Here is a 21,314-nt window from a genome sequence, read left to right as displayed (position 1 = left end):
CACTATTATGTAATTGTGATGAACTGAGAGAATATTTGGGTAGCACTGTGATTCATTAATCATATGCTGCCTTCCCTGCTCCTATGTTCTTACCTCTTTCCCTTTGTTTTTTACACCTCTCTCACCACCTCCTCTTTCTTCCTCTGTTTTTATAATGCACAATAGATGTGCATTGAAGTAAAGATTGAACTTATATTTATAATATAATATTCCAATTATAACATTTATAATGCATATATTTATAACACTTGGATAATGAAATTCTTTCAATAAAGCGTTTCACGTTCTCTACTGGTTGAAATTAAGTCTCATTTGATGAAATACCACATCTATCCTATGTTTATCAGATCAATGCAGATGAAGGAAATTAGATATTGAGATGACCTGTTGTTAGAGTATTTACATGATGCATAGGAAGTGTAGTGTACAGTTTTTTTTAACATTCTATTTCTGTATATATGAATTACAAATCGGCCTTTAACTAGTTAAATCATGTGTAACCACTGATATCCCAGGACCAAGATTGGTAAACACTGTTGAAGTGTATAATTGTAATACATACATGCATTGAAGACACAGCATCATTTAAAGACTGGAATTTGATACTCCTGGTATTGGATATGACTGGAAAATGATCTCAAAGACATTCATACCTAAACTGCACCTTTATTTGCCAAGGTAGAGTACATGATCAATGAATATTTATTATTGTTATATATATTTGACATTTTTCACCCCTTTTTTCTCCCCAATTTTGTGGTATCTAATTGGTAGTTACAGTCTTGTCTCATCGCTGCAACTCCCGTACGGACTCGGGAGAGGCGAAGGTCGAGAGCCATGCGTCCTCCGAAACACAACCCAACCAAGCCGCACTGCTTCTTGACACAATGCCCATCCAAACCAGAAGCCATCCGCACCAATGTGTCGGAGGAAACACCGTACACCTGGCGAAGTGTCAGCGTGCACTGCGCCCGGCCCGCCACAGGAGTCGCTAGTGCGCGATGCGACAAGGATATCCCTGCCGGCCAAACCCTCCCTAACCTGGACGACGCTGGGCCAATTGCGCACCGCCCCATGGGCCTCCCAGTCGCGGCCGGCTGCGACAGAGCCTGGGCTCGAACCCAGAATCTCTTAGACCACTGCGCCACTCGGGAGGCCCAGGATCAGTGAATATATTAAATGTACAGGCTACAATGTGGGGATCTCATGCATGGTAATAACTACATGTATATACGACTTGCATCCTTGGCACAAAGTTATACTATATTCTACTCAATTTATAGGCTTTATTAATTTCATTCACTGGTTTGAAGTTGTTGCAACTGGCTATGATAGCTGAGGTTCATAGCTAGGTTCTGAATTAATATGTCTAACAAACGTTTTAAGGTCCATACATAGATTGGCTACATAGCTAGCTACACATCCAGGTATTTTTATCCTCCACTGCACAATAAGCAAGAAAATAGTTAGCTAGCTACGTTATTTCATCTATCTGCATTGCATGGCAAAAATCAGCAAGGAAAGCTTACAAAATTGTACACTCAATTTGCAGTAAATGCTTTAGCTAGCTAGATTCTTTACATCCATTGTTTCACAAGATGACAGCTTGGTTTACTGGTTGTTTCAGGAATCCCTAAAACATGAAACAACCAGAATTACAATTTCATACTAGTGTTTCAGGAATCCCTAAAACATGAAACAACCAGAATTACAATTTCATACTAGTGTCACAACACCATAAAGCTAGCCAGCTAGCTGGCTAATGTTAGCTAGTCAGCTAGCTTGCTAAATCACAATTTTCATAAATTAACTTTATGATAAAAAAAAAATATGCATAATCATTTGTCTCTATATTAACTAACATATTCCTCTCAACTGTACATTTTTTTTTGCATGATTCGTTATGACATTATAATCACATTTGCTTCCATCCTAGCCATCTTTGCTGAAGAAAGTCTCCAGCCTTCAGTCACATAGCATCAAATTTGTCATGGGAGCCACTTGATATGATTGGTCATCGCCCAGCGGTCGCCGCTGGTGATTTGCATAAATTTGCGAAAAGTTCATATTTTTCACCGCCTCCCACACCATGTTCTCTCCGCCTCCCATGCCATGTTCGCACCGCCCTCACAGCTTTCCTTCCATTGAAAATGAATGGGAAGCGGTGTTTCACCGCGCCGCTCCTTCTGCTAGTGTACACCGGGCATGAAGTACCATGGCAAATGCGCCATTCTGCTGCTTGACAGGCAAAATATAGGAAATTAACCTAAACCACTCATACTTGTCCAGTTTTATTTTATATATCTTAAATATCAAATTAATGGCGGCCAATATTGAGATATATCGTGAGGCTACCCTACGTATCCGAAATTACATGATTATTAACGTTTACTGATCGTGAAAAGCAAGCAGTTATTTTGCTATATAACTAACGATAGAACATTTGTAGGCCTGACTATGTTCTTCAAGAGGTTTTGATATAACAACCAAATAGTTAACATTTTATTTAACAATACCTTTCAAAAAAACGACACGGAGTTGTCAACGGTTTTAAGATACTGTTATTTTTAAATATGTCCCATGTCACATGACCCATAGACTCGACAACGGAAGAGAACTTTTCAAAGAATCACGAGCCAGGCGGGAAAGTTGGTTATTCGTTCTGACCAATCAATTCACTCGTGTAGCAACGCTGCTGCGGACTGTCTACAGCGGAGAGGGACGAGGAAACCAATTTTATACCCAAGGAGGTACTTCAGCGCAAACCAAGAACGGTGAGTTGAAAAAAAAAAAAAATCTTAGTTGATTGACAAAAACGATCTAGCTAAAGCATTATCAAGCTATAGTTGGCGAGTTAGCTTGCAAACGGCTAGCCAGCCAGCTAGCTAGCTAACCGGCGAGAGTTGGCCTGCTTTCACCATCCATGCTTGCTAGTTAGCTGCTAACGTTAGCTACTAATATTAGCTAACGTTAGCCAATGTTACCCGATAGAAAACAGCTGATTAGCTAATGTTAACCAATGTTACCCGATAGAAAACAGCTGATTAGCTAATGTTAGCCAATGTGTAAGTAGTTGAGACCAAATTGGCAAGCTACTGCGGACCAACTAGCTAGCCAGTTACGTATGCTAGTTAGTTAATCACATTAGCTAGCCTTCCCTACCCACACAACTAAGTTAGCTTGCTAACTTGCTACATTTACATTTTCAGCACACCCAATTCATGTTCTTGAATTTCCAGGACTGTAACGTTCTCGTGTATAAAAACTTTACAGGTTATGTTACGTTAAATGTAAAACGAAATGCATGCTCTTCAACCGATCGCTGCCTGCACCTGCCCGCCTGTCCAGCATCACTACTCTGGACGGTTCTGACTTAGAATATGTGGACAACTACAAATACCTAGGTGTCTGGTTAGACTGTAAGCTCTCCTTCCAGACTCACATCAAACATCTCCAATCCAAAGTTAAATCTAGAATTGGCTTCCTATTTCGCAACAAAGCCTCCTTCACTCATGCTGCCAAACATACCCTCGTAAAACTGACCATCCTACCGATTCTTGACTTTGGTGATGTCATTTACAAAATAGCCTCCAATACCCTACTCAATAAACTGGATGCAGTCTATCACAGTGCCATCCGTTTTGTCACCAAAGCACCATATACTACCCACCACTGTGACCTGTACGCTCTCGTTGGCTGGCCCTCGCTTCATAATCATCGCCAAACCCACTGGCTCCAGGTCATCTACAAGACCCTGCTAGGTAAAGTCCCCCCTTATCTCAGCTCACTTGTCACCATTGCAGCACCCACCTGTAGCACGCGCTCCAGCAGGTATATCGCTCTGGTCACCCCCAAAGCCAATTCCTCCTTTGGCTGTCTCTCCTTCCAATTCTCTGCTGCCAATGACTGGAATGAACTACAAAAATCTCTGTAACTGGAAACACTTATCTCCCTCACTAGCTTTAAGCACCAGCTGTCAGAGCAGCTCACAGATCACTGCACCTGTACATAGCCCATCTATAATTTATCCCAAACAACTCCCTCTTCCCCTACTGTATTTATTTATTTATTTTGCTCCTTTGCACCCCATTATCTCTATTTCTACTTTGCACTTTCTTCTACTACAAATCTACCATTCCAGTGTTTTACTTGCTATATTGTATTTACTTTGCCACCATGGCCTTTTTGCCTTTACCTCCCTTATCTCACCTCATTTGCTCACATTGTATATAGACTTATTTTTCTACTGTATTATTGACTGTATGTTTGTTTTACTCCATGTGTAACTCTGTGTTGTATGTTGTCGAACTGCTTTGCTTCATCTTGGCCAGGTCGCAATTGTAAAGGAGAACTTGTTCTCAACTTGCTTACCTGGTTAATAAAGGGGAAATGAAATCAAAAATAAAACATGTTGGCTGGTTTGTTTATTTCGCCAACACAAGTATGGCAGCTTAGCTAACAAGCTAAGCATTATACCTGGTCATGTTATGGTTTTCAATAGATACATCCGGCTTTCTCCATCTACTTCAAGGGTGAACTACTCTGCAGGAAAACTCCCTACCTTCCTACAGAATCCCAGTATGACCTAATAGCTGTGGTATCTGTTCTCTCCTTGCAGATGACTGGCTCGAACGAGTACAAACTGAACCAGGGCCCAGAGGACAGTATCTCTGCTGTTAAGTTCAGCCCCAGTACAGGCCAGTTCCTTCTGGTGTCCTCTTGGGACTGTACTGTCCGGCTCTACGATGTGGGAGGCAACTCCATGAGGATCAAGTATTCACACCTGGCACCTGTGCTGGATTGTGCTTTCTATGTAAACAAGTTCTCTTTTTTTGTTGTTGGTCATAAGCATTCCATAGTAATCAATTACTCCATTTTTAAATGCAGAGTTGTCTACTTTGCCGCAGTCACACACACCAAGAAGAAGAAGAAACATGACAATATTGTTAAAGTACATTTCTACAAACAATGTAAAATGTAAGTCAAAATGGTATGGCCCCCCTGGTTAAGGAATATGTTTGAGTCAGATATCTCTTCTGTTGTAGGACCCTACACATGCTTGGAGCGGAGGCTTGGACACGCAGTTGAAAACCCACGACTTGAATACAGATCAAGGTGTGCCTGTCGATTATATCACCACTGAATTGTGTGCTTCCTGTTAATGTTAGATGAACAGTGTTTTTTTTAACGGTCCCGTATTTTCTCCTTTGTGTAGATACAATAGTTGGGACACACGACGCCCCCATTCGCTGTGTGGAATACTGTCCAGAGGTCAACGTCATGGTAACGGGTAGCTGGGACAGGTCAGTCAGGCTGTGGGATCCTAGGACCCCCTGCAACGCTGGCACCTTCACACAACCTGAAAAGGTAGAGTTAACAAAACTCTGTATGAAACATTCCTGGGCAAACTTTTATATGGCTACATTCATTAAGACCAAAGCACACAGTGACCTCATTCTCAATTCTGATTTGAAGTTAAAAAAAATATACTGCTCAAAAAAATAAAGGGAACACTTAAACAACACATCCTAGATCTGAATGAAAGAAATAATGTTATTAAATACTTTTTTCTTTACATAGTTGAATGTGCTGACAACAAAATCACACAAAAATAATCAATGGAAATCCAATTTATCAACCCATGGAGGTCTGGATTTGGAGTCACACTCAAAATTAAAGTGGAAAACCACACTACAGGCTGATCCAACTTTGATGTAATGTCCTTAAAACAAGTCAAAATGAGGCTCAGTAGTGTGTGTGGCCTTCACGTGCCTGTATGACCTCCCTACAACGCCTGGGCATGCTCCTGATGAGGTGGCGGATGGTCTCCTGAGGGATCTCCTCCCAGACCTGGAGTATAGCATCCGCCAACTCCTGGACAGTCTGTGGTGCAACTTGGCGTTGGTGGATGGAGCGAGACATGATGTCCCAGATGTGCTCAATTGGATTCAGGTCTGGGGAACGGGCGGGCCAGTCCATAGCATCAATGCCTTCCTCTTGCAGGAACTGCTGACACACTCCAGCCACATGAGGTCTAGCATTGTCTTGCATTAGGAGGAACCCAGGGCCAACCGCACCAGCATATGGTCTCACAAGGGGTCTGAGGATCTCATCTCGGTACCTAATGGCAGTCAGGCTACCTCTGGCGAGCACATGGAGGGCTGTGCGGCCCCCCAAAGAAATGCCACCCCACACCATGACTGACCCACCGCCAAACCGGTCATGCTGGAGGATGTTGCAGGCAGCAGAACATTCTCCACGGCGTCTCCAGACTCTGTCACGTCTGTCACATGTGCTCAGTGTGAACCTGCTTTCATCTGTGAAGAGCACAGGGCGCCAGTGGCGAATTTGCCAATATTGGTGTTCTCTGGCAAATGCCAAACGTCCTGCACGGTGTTGGGCTGTAAGCACAACCCCCACCTGTGGACGTCGGGCCCTCATAGCACCCTCATGGAGTCTGTTTCTGACCGTTTGAGCAGACACATGCACATTTGTGGCCTGCTGGAGGTCATTTTGCAGGGCTCTGGCAGTGCTTCTCCTGCTCCTCCTTGCACAAAGGCGGAGGTAGCGGTCCTGCTGCTGGGTTGTTGCCCTCCTCCGGCCTCCTCCACATCTTCTGATGTACTGGCCTGTCTCCTGGTAGCGCCTCCATGCTCTGGACACTAAGCTGACAGACACCGCAAACCTTCTTGCCACAGCTCGCATTGATGTGCCATCCTGGATGAGCTGCACTACCTGAGCCACTTGTGTGGGTTGTAGACTCCGTCTCATGCTACCACTAGAGTGAAAGCACCGCCAGCATTCAAAAGTGACCAAAACATCAGCCAGGAAGCATAGGAACTGAGAAGTGGTCTGTGGTCACCACCTGCAGAACCACTCCTTTATTGGGGGTGTCTTGCTAATTGCCTATAATTTCCACCTGTTGTCTATTCCATTTGCACAACAGCATGTGAAATTTATTGTCAATCAGTGTTGCTTCCTAAGTGGACAGTTTGATTTCACAGAAGTGTGATTGACTTGGAGTTTACATTGTGTTGTTTAAGTGTTCCCTTTATTTTTTTGAGCAGTGTATATAGTCTTGTTTTTGGTGAGAATGGACATACTTACTGGCATATGGACGTTGAGAGAAATTGATTGTGATACACACATTTTAAGACTGTTCTCATGTCTTTGTCTCTTTAACGAAGGTGTACACCCTCTCTGTGGCTGGTGACCGTCTGATAGTGGGGACAGCAGGGAGAAGGGTGTTGGTCTGGGACCTGAGGAATATGGGTTATGTCCAGCAGAGGAGAGAGTCCAGTCTGAAATACCAGACACGAGCCATCAGGGCCTTCCCTAACAAACAGGTAAACCTCTAGACTAGCTCAGTACCAGACACGAGCCATCAGGGTCTTCCCTAACAAACAGGTAAACCTCTAGACTAGCTCAGTACCAGACACGAGGCATCAGGGTCTTCCCTAACAAACAGGTAAACCTCTAGACTAGCTCAGTACCAGACACGAGCCATCAGGGCCTTCCCTAACAAACAGGTAAACCTCTAGACTAGCTCAGTACCAGACACGAGCCATCAGGGCCTTCCCTAACAAACAGGTAAACCTCTAGACTAGCTCAGTACCAGACACGAGCCATCAGGGCCTTCCCTAACAAACAGGTAAACCTCTAGACTAGCTCAGTACCAGACACGAGCCATCAGGGCCTTCCCTAACAAACAGGTAAACCTCTAGACTAGCTCAGTACCAGACACGAGCCATCAGGGCCTTCCCTAACAAACAGGTAAACCTCTAGACTAGCTCAGTACCAGACACGAGCCATCAGGGTCTTCCCTAACAAACAGGTAAACCTCTAGACTAGCTCAGTACCAGACACGAGCCATCAGGGCCTTCCCTAACAAACAGGTAAACCTCTAGTCTAGCTCAGTACCAGACACGAGCCATCAGGGCCTTCCCTAACAAACAGGTAAACCTCTAGACTAGCTCAGTACCAGACACGAGCCATCAGGGCCTTCCCTAACAAACAGGTAAACCTCTAGACTAGCTCAGTACCAGACATGAGCCATCAGGGCCTTCCCTAACAAACAGGTAAACCTCTAGACTAGCTCAGTACCAGACACGAGCCATCAGGGTCTTCCCTAACAAACAGGTAAACCTCTAGACTAGCTCAGTATCAGACACGAGGCATCAGGGCCTTCTCCAGTAAACAAGTAAACCTCTAGACTAGCTCAGTACCAGACACGAGCCATCAGGGCCTTCTCCAGTAAACAGGTAAACCTCTAGACTAGCTCAGTACCAGACACGAGCCATCAGGGCCTTCTCCAGTAAACAAGTAAACCTCTAGTCTAGCTCAGTACCAGACACGAGCCATCAGGGCCTTCCCTAACAAACAGGTAAACCTCTAGTCTAGCTCAGTATCAGACACGAGGCATCAGGGCCTTCTCCAGTAAACAAGTAAACCTCTAGACTAGCTCAGTACCAGACACGAGCCATCAGGGTCTTCCCTAACAAACAGGTAAACCTCTAGACTAGCTCAGTATCAGACATGAGCCATCAGGGCCTTCTCCAGCAAACAGGTAAACCTCTAGACTAGCTCAGTACCAGACACGAGCCATCAGGGCCTTCTCCAGTAAACAAGTAAACCTCTAGTCTAGCTCAGTACCAGACACGAGCCATCAGGGCCTTCTCCAGTAAACAGGTAAACCTCTAGACTAGCTCAGTACCAGACACGAGCCATCAGGGCCTTCCCTAACAAACAGGTAAACCTCTAGACTAGCTCAGTACCAGACACGAGCCATCAGGGCCTTCTCCCAGCAAACAGGTAAACCTCTAGACTAGCTCAGTACCAGACACGAGCCATCAGGGCCTTCTCCAGTAAACAGGTAAACCTCTAGACTAGCTCAGTACCAGACACGAGCCATCAGGGCCTTCCCTAACAAACAGGTAAACCTCTAGACTAGCTCAGTACCAGACACGAGCCATCAGGGCCTTCCCTAACAAACAGGTAAACCTCTAGACTAGCTCAGTACCAGACACGAGCCATCAGGGCCTTCCCTAACAAACAGGTAAACCTCTAGACTAGCTCAGTACCAGACACGAGGCATCAGGGCCTTCCCTAACAAACAGGTAAACCTCTAGACTAGCTCAGTACCAGACACGAGGCATCAGGGCCTTCCCTAACAAACAGGTAAACCTCTAGACTAGCTCAGTACCAGACACGAGCCATCAGGGCCTTCCCTAACAAACAGGTAAACCTCTAGACTAGCTCAGTACCAGACACGAGCCATCAGGGCCTTCCCTAACAAACAGGTAAACCTCTAGACTAGCTCAGTACCAGACACGAGGCATCAGGGCCTTCCCTAACAAACAGGTAAACCTCTAGACTAGCTCAGTACCAGACACGAGCCATCAGGGTCTTCCCTAACAAACAGGTAAACCTCTAGACTAGCTCAGTACCAGACACGAGCCATCAGGGCCTTCCCCAGCAAACAGGTAAACCTCTAGTCTAGCTCAGTACCAGACACGAGCCATCAGGGCCTTCTCCAGTAAACAAGTAAACCTCTAGTCTAGCTCAGTACTTCTCTAACCTCTCCTTGGGACCCCCAGACCTTTCACTATTTTTTAGTAGCTCTGAACTATCTCACCTGATTGGCCTAGTGAAAGGATGATTAGTTGAATCAGGTGAGTTAGCTGTAGGATAGTTAAAATACATGGAACTGTCGGGGGTCCTGAGGAGAGAGTTAGACCAGGGGTTCTCAAACGTCACACGTCTGTGGGCTGGGTAGAAGGTGACGTCATATCATAATACTAAACGTCACTTAGATGGTGCTTTTATCCACAGCGACATGCGGCGACATCATAAATGTTTTAGTAGACCTATGTGATCCCCCTTGCTGGACTTGAACCCATGACCTTGGCATTGCTAGTGCCACACTCTAATCAGCTGAGCCAGACAGGACAACACATCGTTGTCTGTCTGTCTGTCTGTCTGACGGTGAGACCAGATGTTGTCTGACGGTGAGACCAGATGTTGTCGTCTGTCTGTCTGTCTGACGGTGAGACCAGATGTTGTCGTCTGTCTGTCTGACGGTGAGACCAGATGTTGTCGTCTGTCTGTCTGTCTGACGGTGAGACCAGATGTTGTTGTCGTCTGTCTGTCTGACGGTGAGACCAGATGTTGTTGTCTGTTTGAAGGGCTATGTCCTGAGCTCCATAGAAGGACGTGTTGCTGTGGAGTACCTGGACCCCAGCCAAGAGGTGCAGAAGAAGAAGTATGCCTTCAAGTGCCACCGTCTGAAGGAGAACGGGATAGAACAGGTCTATCCCGTCAACGCCATCTCCTTCCACAGTGTTCACAACACCTTCGCCACAGGTGGGATACTTTCTATTGTCACTAATAATAAAACTCAGCAGTCATTCGTCATTTAGACTGCTTTTGAAATGTTCAACTACAATTTAAAAACAAGGAACAATTATTCAACCAGAATATAAAACAAGTATCTCTGAAGCCTGATTTTTTTTTTATTTCCTGCTGTGTTATGTTCTATTATGGTATATTATTATGTGTGGCTCAGTTGGTAGAGCATGGTGTTTGCAACGCCAGGGTTGTGGGTTCGATTCCCACGGGGGACCAGTACGGAGAAAACAATGTATGAAATGTATGCATTCACAACTGTAAGTCGCTCTGGATAAGAGCGTCTGCTAAATGACTAAAATGTAAAAAATGTGACCTATTGGATTAATATCGCCGTGGTTACACTCAAGGGAACACTTGATGAGTGATTAGCCTCCAGATTATTATCTTGTAAAGTCTAACTTCTCTGTAGATAAATGTCCAGCGTTCCACCGTTGACCTTTTGAAACCCTCTCTGTCCTACTACTACCAGGTGGTTCAGACGGCTTCGTGAACATCTGGGATCCTTTCAATAAAAAGCGTCTGTGTCAGTTTCATCGTTACCCCACGTCTATCGCCTCCCTGGCCTTCAGTAACGACGGCTCTACGCTGGCCATCGCCTCGTCCTACATGCAAGAGCAGGGAGACATCGGCCACCCTGAGGACACCATCTTCATCCGCCAGGTCACAGACGCAGAGACTAAGCCCAAGTGAGTCAGTCAGTCTAATGTCTGATTCACACAATAGGGCCCCCCGATCTGATTCTGAACCTTGCTGTCTCGGGTAGTTTCTTTTCACGTTGTCTCCTTTCAGCGCTGTTAGCTACAGCAACCATGATACAGGATCTACTGCATGGTGGATCCAGCCCAGTACAGCTCGGCTCGCTTTGGCTTGGCCCTATATAGTGTGAAGCAGACTCTCCAGTCCACATCCCGGCGGTCTTCTCTGGATTGCACCGCCACAATGCCGCTCACACTTTTTTTGGTACATATGAATGGCAGCATTGACAAGGAGCAGGCAGCTGGTATTTATCTGGCCATCTAGCTCTCTTTCTCTAGCTCTCTCTCCACCTTTTTCAATATCCCATAGTTGACAGACCGATGAGGACTTGACAAAATGGCTGCCTCCTGATCTGTTCTCTAGCTCTCTCTCCACCTTTTTCAATATCCCATAGTTGACAGACCGATGAGGACTTGACAAAATGGCTGCCTCCTGATCTGTTTATGTATCTGGATGTGTGGATCCAGGAGAGTCCTGAAGGAAGCTGAATGGCTCCATCTATACAATACAAAACAACCTTCGCTGACCTTTATTCAGGTCAGTGAAGGTTGCCTATATTTTTAGGATTATTTTTAGGATTACATTATTTTTTATTTTTTTTACTGTGCCAATCTATTTGTACTTTAAAAATTAAATGTGTGCTTTATTAACAAATGTAAAAGGACTACACTCGTTTGTCTTCAGTTGTATCTAGCCCCCACCCCTCATAATCTGGTGAAATTAGGTTGTTGTATCTAGCCCCCACCCCTCTAATAAACTGGTGAAATTAGGTTGTTGTATCTAGCCCCCACCCCTCATAATCGTGTGAAATTAGGTTGTTGTATCTAGCCCCCACCCCTCTCATAATCTGGTGAAATTAGGTTGTTGTATCCTGCCCCCACCCCTCTCATAATCTGGTGAAATTAGGTTGTTGTATCCTGCCCCCACCCCTCTCATAATCTGGTGAAATTAGGTTGTTGTATCCTGCCCCCACCCCTCTCATAATCTGGTGAAATTAGGTTGTTGTATCTAGCCCCCACCCCTCTAATAAACTGGTGAAATTAGGTTGTTGTATCTAGCCCCCCGCCCCTCTAATAATCTGGTGAAATTAGGTTGTGTCTAGCCCCCACCCCTCTAATAAACTGGTGAAATTAGGTTGTTGCATCACTCTTCTCAGACCAATTGAAAAGGAATACGTTTTTTTCTGTAACGACATGACTATTCATTTGTCTAAAGAGTCGGATAAAGACTAAAGACAAAATCCAATTAGTTGCAGGAATGCATTTTCCAATAATCAATAAAGACGTGTTATTGACTCCAGAGAACCTGTTCCGGCAGGTGAATTGATGTCAAGAGCGGAGAATTACGTTTTCTACGTCCTCCTTCTGTGATTCGATGCAGAACTACGGGACCCACTACTTCACATGGGTAGTTCACCAGCAGTTGGCAAAGCATAAAGACGGGCAACTCTCAGGACCTCTCTGTCTGTCTCTCTCTATCTCTCTCTGTGTCTCTCTCTCTCTGTCTCTCTCTCTCTGTCTCTCTCTCTCTGTCTCTCTCTCTCTCTGTCTCTCTCTCTCTCTGTCTCTCTCTCTCTGTCTCTCTCTCTCTGTCTCTCTCTCTCTGTCTCTCTCTCTGTCTCTCTCTCTCTGTCTCTCTCTCTCTGTCTCTCTCTCTCTGTCTCTCTCTCTCTCTGTCTCTCTCTCTCTGTCTCTCTCTCTCTGTCTCTCTCTCTCTGTCTCTCTCTCTGTCTCTCTCTCTCTGTCTCTCTCCGTCTCTGTCTCTCTCTCTCTGTCTCTCTCTCTCTGTCTCTCTCTCTCTGTCTCTCTCTCTCTGTCTCTGTCTGTCTCTCTCTGTCTCTGTCTCTCTCTGTCTCTGTCTCTCTCTCTGTCTCTGTCTCTGTCTCTCTCTCTCGTCTCTCTCTCTCTGTCTCTCTCTCTCTGTCTCTCTCTCTCTGTCTCGCTCTCTCTGTCTCGCGCTCTCTCTGTCTCTCGCTCTCTCTCTCTCTCTCTCTCTCAAAGTGAATTATAGAAACCTGTAACAAGGTTTCAGCCCTGTCCCTCTCCATATCATAACAGATGGGGCCGACCATTCATTCATAGATTACAAAACTGAATTGAGCCAGAAGCTGTTTTTTTTTTTTCAGTTGTCTGGTTTCTATCAATGGTGAAGGAGGCAGTTGAGGTGAAATCTCTAAGGGACTTTAGTACTAAGTTAACCTTCCCCATTTTGATATTCTGTTTCACTCTGCTTAATTGATTTGATTCTAAGAAGGGGGCTGCTTTTTAGCCAGGTCTTTTATTTGACTGAATTAGGACAGGGAACAGAAATGAAGTGACTTTCCCAAGTGGAGTGTGATGGCTGAGTTGGTTACTCTCTCAACAGTGGTCCTTGGATTTGTTTCTTCTTCAAGCCAAGTTGACTAACAAGTGGGGAAATTAATTTGACACTTTTTTTAAAAACACACTAACGTTGTAAGATATTATTCTGGGTCTGTTTTTCCCCTCCTAAAGTGTCCACGTGTCTCTGAAGTCCGTGTAACTTCTGAAGATTTACATGCTGTTCTGTTGTTACTATCTGTTTTCTCACTGCTTTCATTTCTCAATATTTCCCTTTTCATCTATTTGTCTTAATTCTTTATAAGGTGTTATTATTCTGTCCCTTTTTTTTGTGTTTATGTATTCTTCTTTTTTTGTGTTTTTATTCAAGCCAACTTTTTGAGATTGATGTAACATCTCTTTTTTTTCTCTTCATATAAAGCAATGAAACATTTACCAGATGTAGATAAAACATTACAATGGTGGAATGTATTATTCTGTGGAATTCAACTGCCGTTGCATTGAAGCAAAAAAAACAGTTTTGAAATAATAAAATAATGAAAATAGAAAGTCTTGTTCTCCTGCTGTAATTTAAAATGTGTTCCCTCTGAGGGGGGTCTTAAAGACCAAGGTAAGGAGCGTTAAAAGGTAAGTGAGATGGGTTTCCCTCAGTACGAGGAGTGGACTGTTAACCAAACAGACTGGTAACCGTGGTGTTGAGGGGAAAGCAAAAGCGATGATCCACTAGGTATTGGTGTGCGGCCTGGGCTCGGCTTGGCCCTCTGACCTGTGAGGATAGACCTCAGGAGATGTCATGGAGTAGGGCACCGTCCTACTATAGTACTGTCCCAAGAAGAGTCGCAGCACCCAAGGACCTGCTTTCAACAAAATGTACAATTTGCTTACTAGGACTGAGACGTCACTCAGGATAAGTGTCTGTTAATTGACTAAAATGTAATTGTACTGTAAAAATGAAGGGTGCTTCGCAGTTGTAAATAAATAGCACTAGGTCTAGAACATTCTTTTTAATTATTTCACAATCTGTTCTGAACCATTTTAATGAAGACACATTGCCAGAGGAATCTTTGAGATTATAGATTGCTTTTAAATGTTATTTTACTACAGTAATCCTAATATAATCACATGTTATGGAGTTGTTTTTTTTGTTAGCTTTGTGATGGAGACAATCCTGAGAGTGACTGAACACCCTTTTTTCCTGCACATAATCTGGAATGAAATAAAAACCTATTTCTTTTCCTGGCTGAGTACTGAGGACTTGATGGATTCTCTTCCCCCCCCCTCCTCGTTCAGTCCTTGATTACTCTGTTCGGTGCAGGTTTTCTATGAAACTTAATGCGATTTCTGAAACCCTTCAGAACGAGGAGGAGCAGAGAGAGACGGAAGATAAAGATGGCAATTATTCTATTTAAGAGCTACAATTTTTCTAATTTCGCCCGGCTGCTGCTTCAATATCCTGGAAATGATTTAGTTGGCTCGGTTAAATGATGTTACTAATTCATATGATTGCTTATGAGTCAGTATTTTAAAAATTTTAAAAATTTTTTTTACTTCAGCTTAATATGAAATGGCATTCCATTTTAGTTATAGGGATAATCACCCATTCAGAAGATGGGCTTAGAAATGAAAGGCTGGGGCTGTAGGGTTGACTACAGTGAAAGGCTGGGGCTGTAGAGTTGACTACAGTGAAAGGCTGGGGCTGTAGGGTTGACTACAGTGAAAGGCTGGGGCTGTAGAGTTGACTACAGTGAAAGGCTGGGGCTGTAGAGTTGACTACAGTGAAAGGCTGGAGCTGTAGGGTCGTGGTGTAGAGTTGACTACAGTGAAAGACTGGAGCTGTAGGTTTGACTACAGTGAAAGACTGGAGCTGTAGGTTTGACTACAGTGAAAGACTGGAGCTGTAGGTTTGACTACAGTGAAAGGCTGGAGCTGTAGAGTTGACTACAGTGAAAGGCTGGGGCTGTAGAGTTGACTACAGTGAAAGGCTGGGGCTGTAGTGTTGACTACAGTGAAAGGCTGGGAGCTGTAGAGTTGACTACAGTGAAAGGCTGGGGCTGTAGAGTTGACTACAGTGAAAGGCTGGGGCTGTAGAGTTGACTACAGTGAAAGGCTGGGGCTGTAGAGTTGACTACAGTGAAAGGCTGGGGCTGTAGAGTTGACTACAGTGAAAGGCTGGAGCTGTAGAGTTGACTACAGTGAAAGGCTGGGGCTGTAGAGTTGACTACAGTGAAAGGCTGGGGCTGTAGAGTTGACTACAGTGAAAGGCTGGAGCTGTAGAGTTGACTACAGTGAAAGGCTGGAGCTGTAGAGTTGACTACAGTGAAAGGCTGGGGCTGCAGAGTTGTGGTGTAGAGTTGACTACAGTGAATTACCTCGCCACCTGTCATCTTTGGAGTTTCTTAAGTGGGCATTAGAGCCGTTACAGATTGCTGATGTATATCAGGATGTATATGCCACAGAAATAGAATGACTTTTAGGAAATCTTCTTCTTCTATGGTGTGTAAGCCTATTCCTGTAGTTTATTAGGATCCCCATTAACTACTGAACAGGCAGCAGCAGCTACTCTTCCTGGGGTTCATTAACTACTGAATATACAGCAGCTACTCTTCCTGGAGTCCATTAACTACTAAACATGCAGCAGCTACTCTTCCTGGGGCCCATTAACTACTGAACATGCAGCAGCTACTCTTCCTGGGGTCCATTAACTACTGAATATACAGCAGCTACTCTTCCTGGGGTCCATTAACTACTGAATATACAGCAGCTACTCTTCCTGGTGTTCATTAACTACTGAACATGCAGCAGCTACTCTTCCTGGGACCCATTAACTACTGAATATACAGCAGCTACTCTTCCTGGGGTAAAATATGGTATGATCATCAGCCTCCTGTCTATTTCAGGCCTCATATTGTCCTCGAGCGTGTTGTCCTCGAGCGTGTTGTCCTCTAACGTGTTGTCCTCGAGCGTGTTGTCCTCGAGCGTGTTGTCCTCTAGCGTGTTGTCCTCTAGCGTGTTGTCCTCTAGCGTGTTGTCCCCTAGCGTGTTGTCCCCTAGCGTGTTGTCCCCTAATGTGTTGTCCCCTAGCGTGTTGTCCCCTAGCGTGTTGTCCTCGAGCGTGTTGTCCTCTAGCGTATTGTCCCCTAACTTGTTGTCCCTTAACGTGTTGTTTTCTAGCGTGTTGTCCTCTAGCGTGTTGTCCCTTAACGTGTTGTCCCTTAACGTGTTGTCCCCTAACGTGTTGTCCCCTAACGTGTTGTCCCCTAACGTGTTGTCCCCTAGCGTGTTGTCCCCTAGCATGTTGTCCCGTGTTGTCCCCTAGCGTGTTGTCCCGTGTTGTCCCCTAGCGTGTTGTCCCCTAGCGTGTTGTCCTCTAGCGTGTTGTCCCGTGTTGTCCCCTAATGTGTTGTCCCCTACGTGTTGTCCCCTAGCGTGTTGTCCCCTAGCGTGTTGTCCCCTAGCGTGTTGTCCCGTGTTGTCCTCTAGCGTGTTGTCCTCGAGTGTGTTGTCCTGTAGCGTATTGTCCCTTAACGTGTTGTCCTTGAACGTGTTGTCCTTGAGCGTGTTGTCCTCTAGCGTGTTGTCCCCTAATGTGTTGTCCCCTAACGTGTTGTCCCCGAGCGTGTTGTCCCCGAGCGTGTTGTCCCCGAGCGTGTTGTCCCCGAGCGTGTTGTCCCCGAGCGTGTTGTCCCCGAGCGTGTTGTCCCCGAGCGTGTTGTCCCCTAGCGTGTTGTCCCTAGCCCTATTTAACACAGCTGTGGTTGTGTATTCAGGGGTTTAGTTTCTAACCACAGACGTGTTGCGGACACTTTGTCTCTACATGAAACCATTACATGACAACTAGACAGGGTGATAGTAGCTCTGCAGGGCTGTCTGTGTACATTAACCCCACCACAGAAACCTCACGTTCACCTCTGAGTCCACAGATGACCTTCACTCAGCTGTGTCCCAAATGGAACCCTACTCTATATAGGGAATAGGGCTCTGGTCTAAAGTAGTGCACTATACAGGGAATAGGGCTCTGGTCAACAGTAGTGCACTATATAGGGAATAGAGCTCTGGTCAATAGTAGTGCACTATATAGGGAATAGGGCTCTGGTCAATAGTAGTGCACTATATAGGGAATAGGGCTCTGGTCAACAGTAGTGCACTATATAGGGAATAGGGCTCTGGTCAACAGTAGTGCACTATATAGGGAATAGGGCTCTGGTCAACAGTAGTGCACTATATAGGGAATAGGGCTCTGGTCAACAGTAGTGCTCTATACAGGGAATAGGGCTCTGGTCAACAGTAGTGCACTATACAGGGAATAGGGTGCCTTTTTGGCATGCAAACCCCAGCTACCATCTTTTAGGAAATGGTTTCTGATATAATACCCAAACTGATGATGCTATCTAATGTAATCACCGTGGAAACGGAGAAATCACACATCAGTAAATATTGATAATCTGACTAGAAATATATTTCTTATGGGCGTATAGAGATCCAATAACAGGAGAACCCTCTTATATACGTCTACATTTTACATTTGACAAATAAATAATATTCACATTTATAGTAAATAATTCAAAAATCCTCTACGTGCATGGGCCTGTCTTACTTGACAGTTTACGTTGTGGTAGCCGATATGCTCCTGGGCTTGGTACACCATGGACAGGAAGAAATATGTAGTTTATATTCCTCATAACATTATATATGAGGCTCATTGAGGTTGTAGTTTATATTCCTCATTACATTATATATGAGGCTCATTGAGGTTGTAGTTTATATTCCTCATTACATTATATATGAGGCTCATTGAGGTTGTTGAAGTTTATTCCTCATAACATTATATATGAGGCTCATTGAGGTTGTTGTTTATATTCCTCATTACATTATATATGAGGCTCACTGAGGTTGTTGTTTATATTCCTCATAACATTATATACAGTGCCTTGCGAAAGTATTCGGCCCCCTCGAACTTTTCGACCTTTTGCCACATTTCAGGCTTCGAACATAAAGATATAAAACTGTACTTTTTTTGTGAAGAATCAACAAGTGGGACACAATTATGAAGTGGAACAAAATTTATTGGATATTTCAAACTTTTTTAACAAATAAAAAAACTGAAAAATTGGCGGTGCAAAATTATTCAGCCCCTTTACTTTCAGTGCAGCAAACTCTCTCCAGAAGTTCAGTGAGGATCTCTGAATGATCCAATGTTGACCTAAATGACTAATGATGATAAATAGAATCCACCTGTGTGTAATCAAGTCTCCGTATAAATGCACCTGCTCTGTAATAGTCTCAGAGGTCCGTTTAAAGCGCAGAGAGCATCATGAAGAACAAGGAACACACCAGGCAGGTCCGAGATACTGTTGTGGAGAAGTTTAAAGCCGGATTTGGATACAAAAAGATTTCCCAAGCTTTAAACATCCCAAGGAGCACTGTGCAAGCGATAATATTGAAATGGAAGGAGTATCAGACCACTGCAAATCTACGAAGACCCGGCCGTCCCTCTAAACTTTCAGCTCATACAAGGAGAAGACTGATCAGAGATGCAGCCAAGAGGCCCATGATCACTCTGGATGAACTGCAGAGATCTACAGCTGAGGTGGGAGACTCTGTCCATAGGACAACAATCAGTCGTATACTGCACAAATCTGGCCTTTATGGAAGAGTGGCAAGAAGAAAGCCATTTCTTAAAGATATCCATAAAAAGTGTCGTTTAAAGTTTGCCACTAGCCACCTGGGAGACACACCAAACATGTGGAAGAAGGTGCTCTGGTCAGATGAAACCAAAATCGAACTTTTTGGCAACAATGCAAAATGTTATGTTTGGCGTAAAAGCAACACAGCTCATCACCCTGAACACACCATCCCCACTGTCAAACATGGTGGTGGCAGCATCATGGTTTGGGCCTGCTTTTCTTCAGCAGGGGCAGGGAAGATGGTTAAAATTAATGGGAAGATGGATGGAGCCAAATACAGGACCATTCTGGAAGAAAACCTGATGGAGTCTGCAAAAGACCTGAGACTGGGACGGAGATTTGTCTTCCAACAAGACAATGATCCAAAACATAAAGCAAAATCTACACTGGAATGGTTCACAAATAAACATATCCAGGTGTTAGAATGGCCAAGTCAAAGTCCAGACCTGAATCCAATCGAGAATCTGTGGAAAGAACTGAAAACTGCTGTTCACAAACGCTCTCCATCCAACCTCACTGAGCTCGAGCTGTTTTGCAAGGAGGAATGGGCAAAGATTTCAGTCTCTCGATGTGCAAAACTGATAGAGACATACCCCAAGCGACTTACAGCTGTAATCGCAGCAAAAGGTGGCGCTACAAAGTATTAACTTAAGGGGGCTGAATAATTTTGCACACCCAATTTTTCAGTTTTTTATTTGTTAAAAAAGTTTGAAATATCCAATAAATTTCATTCCACTTCATGATTGTGTCCCACTTGTTGTTGATTCTTCACAAAAAATTACAGTTTTATATCTTTATGTTTGAAGCCTGAAATGTGGCAAAAGGTCAAAGTTCAAGGGGGCAGAATACTTTCGCAAGGCACTGTATGAGGCTCATTGAGGTTGTTGTAGTTTATATTCCTCATAACATTATATATGAGGCTCGTTGAGGTTGTTGTTGATGTAGTTTATTCCTCATAACATTATATATGAGGCTCATTGAGGTTGTTGTAGTTTATATTCCTCATTACATATGAGGCTCGTTGAGGTTGTTGTAGTTTATTTCTCATAACATTATATGAGGCTCATTGAGGTTGTTGTTGTTTATTCCTCATTACATTATATATGAGGCTCATTGAGGTTGTTGTAGTTTATATTCCTCATTACATTATATATGAGGCTCATTGAGGTTTTTGTAGTTTATATTCCTCATAACATTATATATGAGGCTCATTGAGGTTGTTGTTTATATTCCTCATTACATTATATATGAGGCTCATTTGAGGTTGTTGTTTATTCCTCATTACATTATATATGAGGCTCATTGAGGTTGTTGTTTATTCCTCATTACATTATATATGAGGCTCATTGAGGTTGTTGTTGATGAAGTTTATTCCTCATAACATTATATGAGGCTCATTGAGGTTGTTGTTTATTCCTCATTACATTATATATGAGGCTCATTGAGGTCGCTGTAGTTTATATTCCTCATAACATTATATATGAGGCTCATTGAGGTTTTTGTTGAAGTTTATTCCTCATAATATTATATATGAGGCTCATTGAGGTTTTTGATGTAGTTTATATTCCTCATTACATTATATATGAGGCTCATTGAGGTTGCTGTAGTTTATATTCCTCATTACATTATATATGAGGCTCACTGAGGTTTTTGATGTAGTTTATATTCCTCATAACATTATATACAGTGGGGCAAAAAGTATTTGATCCCCTGCTGATTTTGTACGTTTGCCCACTTACAGGGATTAAAATTATCCGTCTATAATTTTAATGGTAGGTTTATATAGAACAGTGAGAGACAGAATAACAACAAAAAAATCCTGAAAAACGCATGTCAAAAATGTTATTAAATGATTTGCATTTTAATGAGGGAAATAAGTATTTGACCCCCTCTCAATCAGAAAGATTTCTGGCTCCCAGGTGTGAATACAGTTATTAATATGAATACACTGACTAAATGACTATGAATACACTGACTAAATGACAGTGAATACACTGACTAAATGACACAGTGAATACACTGACTAAATGACACAGTGAATACACTGACTAAATGACACTGTGAATACACTGACTAAATGACACTGTGAATACACTGACTAAATGACACTGTGAATAAACTGACTAAATGACACAGTTGTAGAAAAATA

The 21,314-nt window shown here is 43.7% G+C and overlaps 1 protein-coding gene across 2 annotated transcripts; it reads left to right on the top strand.

The window, feature by feature from the left end:
* Positions 1 to 2,489: 2,489 nt before the first annotated feature.
* Positions 2,490 to 12,430, top strand: bub3 (BUB3 mitotic checkpoint protein). 2 transcript variants are annotated; one of them, XM_014155399.2, is made up of 8 exons: positions 2,490 to 2,774; positions 4,619 to 4,813; positions 5,046 to 5,115; positions 5,216 to 5,367; positions 7,188 to 7,346; positions 10,185 to 10,362; positions 10,877 to 11,093; positions 11,197 to 12,430. In XM_014155399.2, exons 2-8 carry the CDS (start codon positions 4,619 to 4,621, stop codon positions 11,291 to 11,293), a joined length of 1,068 nt encoding a protein of 355 aa, XP_014010874.1. In that variant the 5' UTR covers positions 2,490 to 2,774; the 3' UTR covers positions 11,294 to 12,430. The 2 variants fall into 2 exon arrangements, with proteins under 2 accessions (XP_014010874.1, XP_014010875.1); XM_014155400.2 differs by having other exon boundaries at positions 2,491 to 2,774; positions 10,877 to 12,430.
* Positions 12,431 to 21,314: the final 8,884 nt, after the last annotated feature.

The sequence above is a fragment of the Salmo salar genome, chromosome ssa18 (genome assembly GCF_905237065.1).
Source record: "Salmo salar chromosome ssa18, Ssal_v3.1, whole genome shotgun sequence".
Classification (NCBI taxonomy): domain Eukaryota; kingdom Metazoa; phylum Chordata; class Actinopteri; order Salmoniformes; family Salmonidae; genus Salmo; species Salmo salar.
This window is presented reverse-complemented; position numbering and strand designations above follow the sequence as displayed.

Coding starts and splice junctions, on each gene's coding strand:
- bub3 (XM_014155399.2), top strand. CDS start 4,619: ATGACTGGCTCGAACGAGTACAAACTGAACCAGGGCCCAGAGGACAGT. Junction 5,368..7,187: donor CCTTCACACAACCTGAAAAG/GTAGAGTTAACA, acceptor TCTTTAACGAAG/GTGTACACCCTCTCTGTGGC. Junction 10,363..10,876: donor TCACAACACCTTCGCCACAG/GTGGGATACTTT, acceptor TACTACTACCAG/GTGGTTCAGACGGCTTCGTG.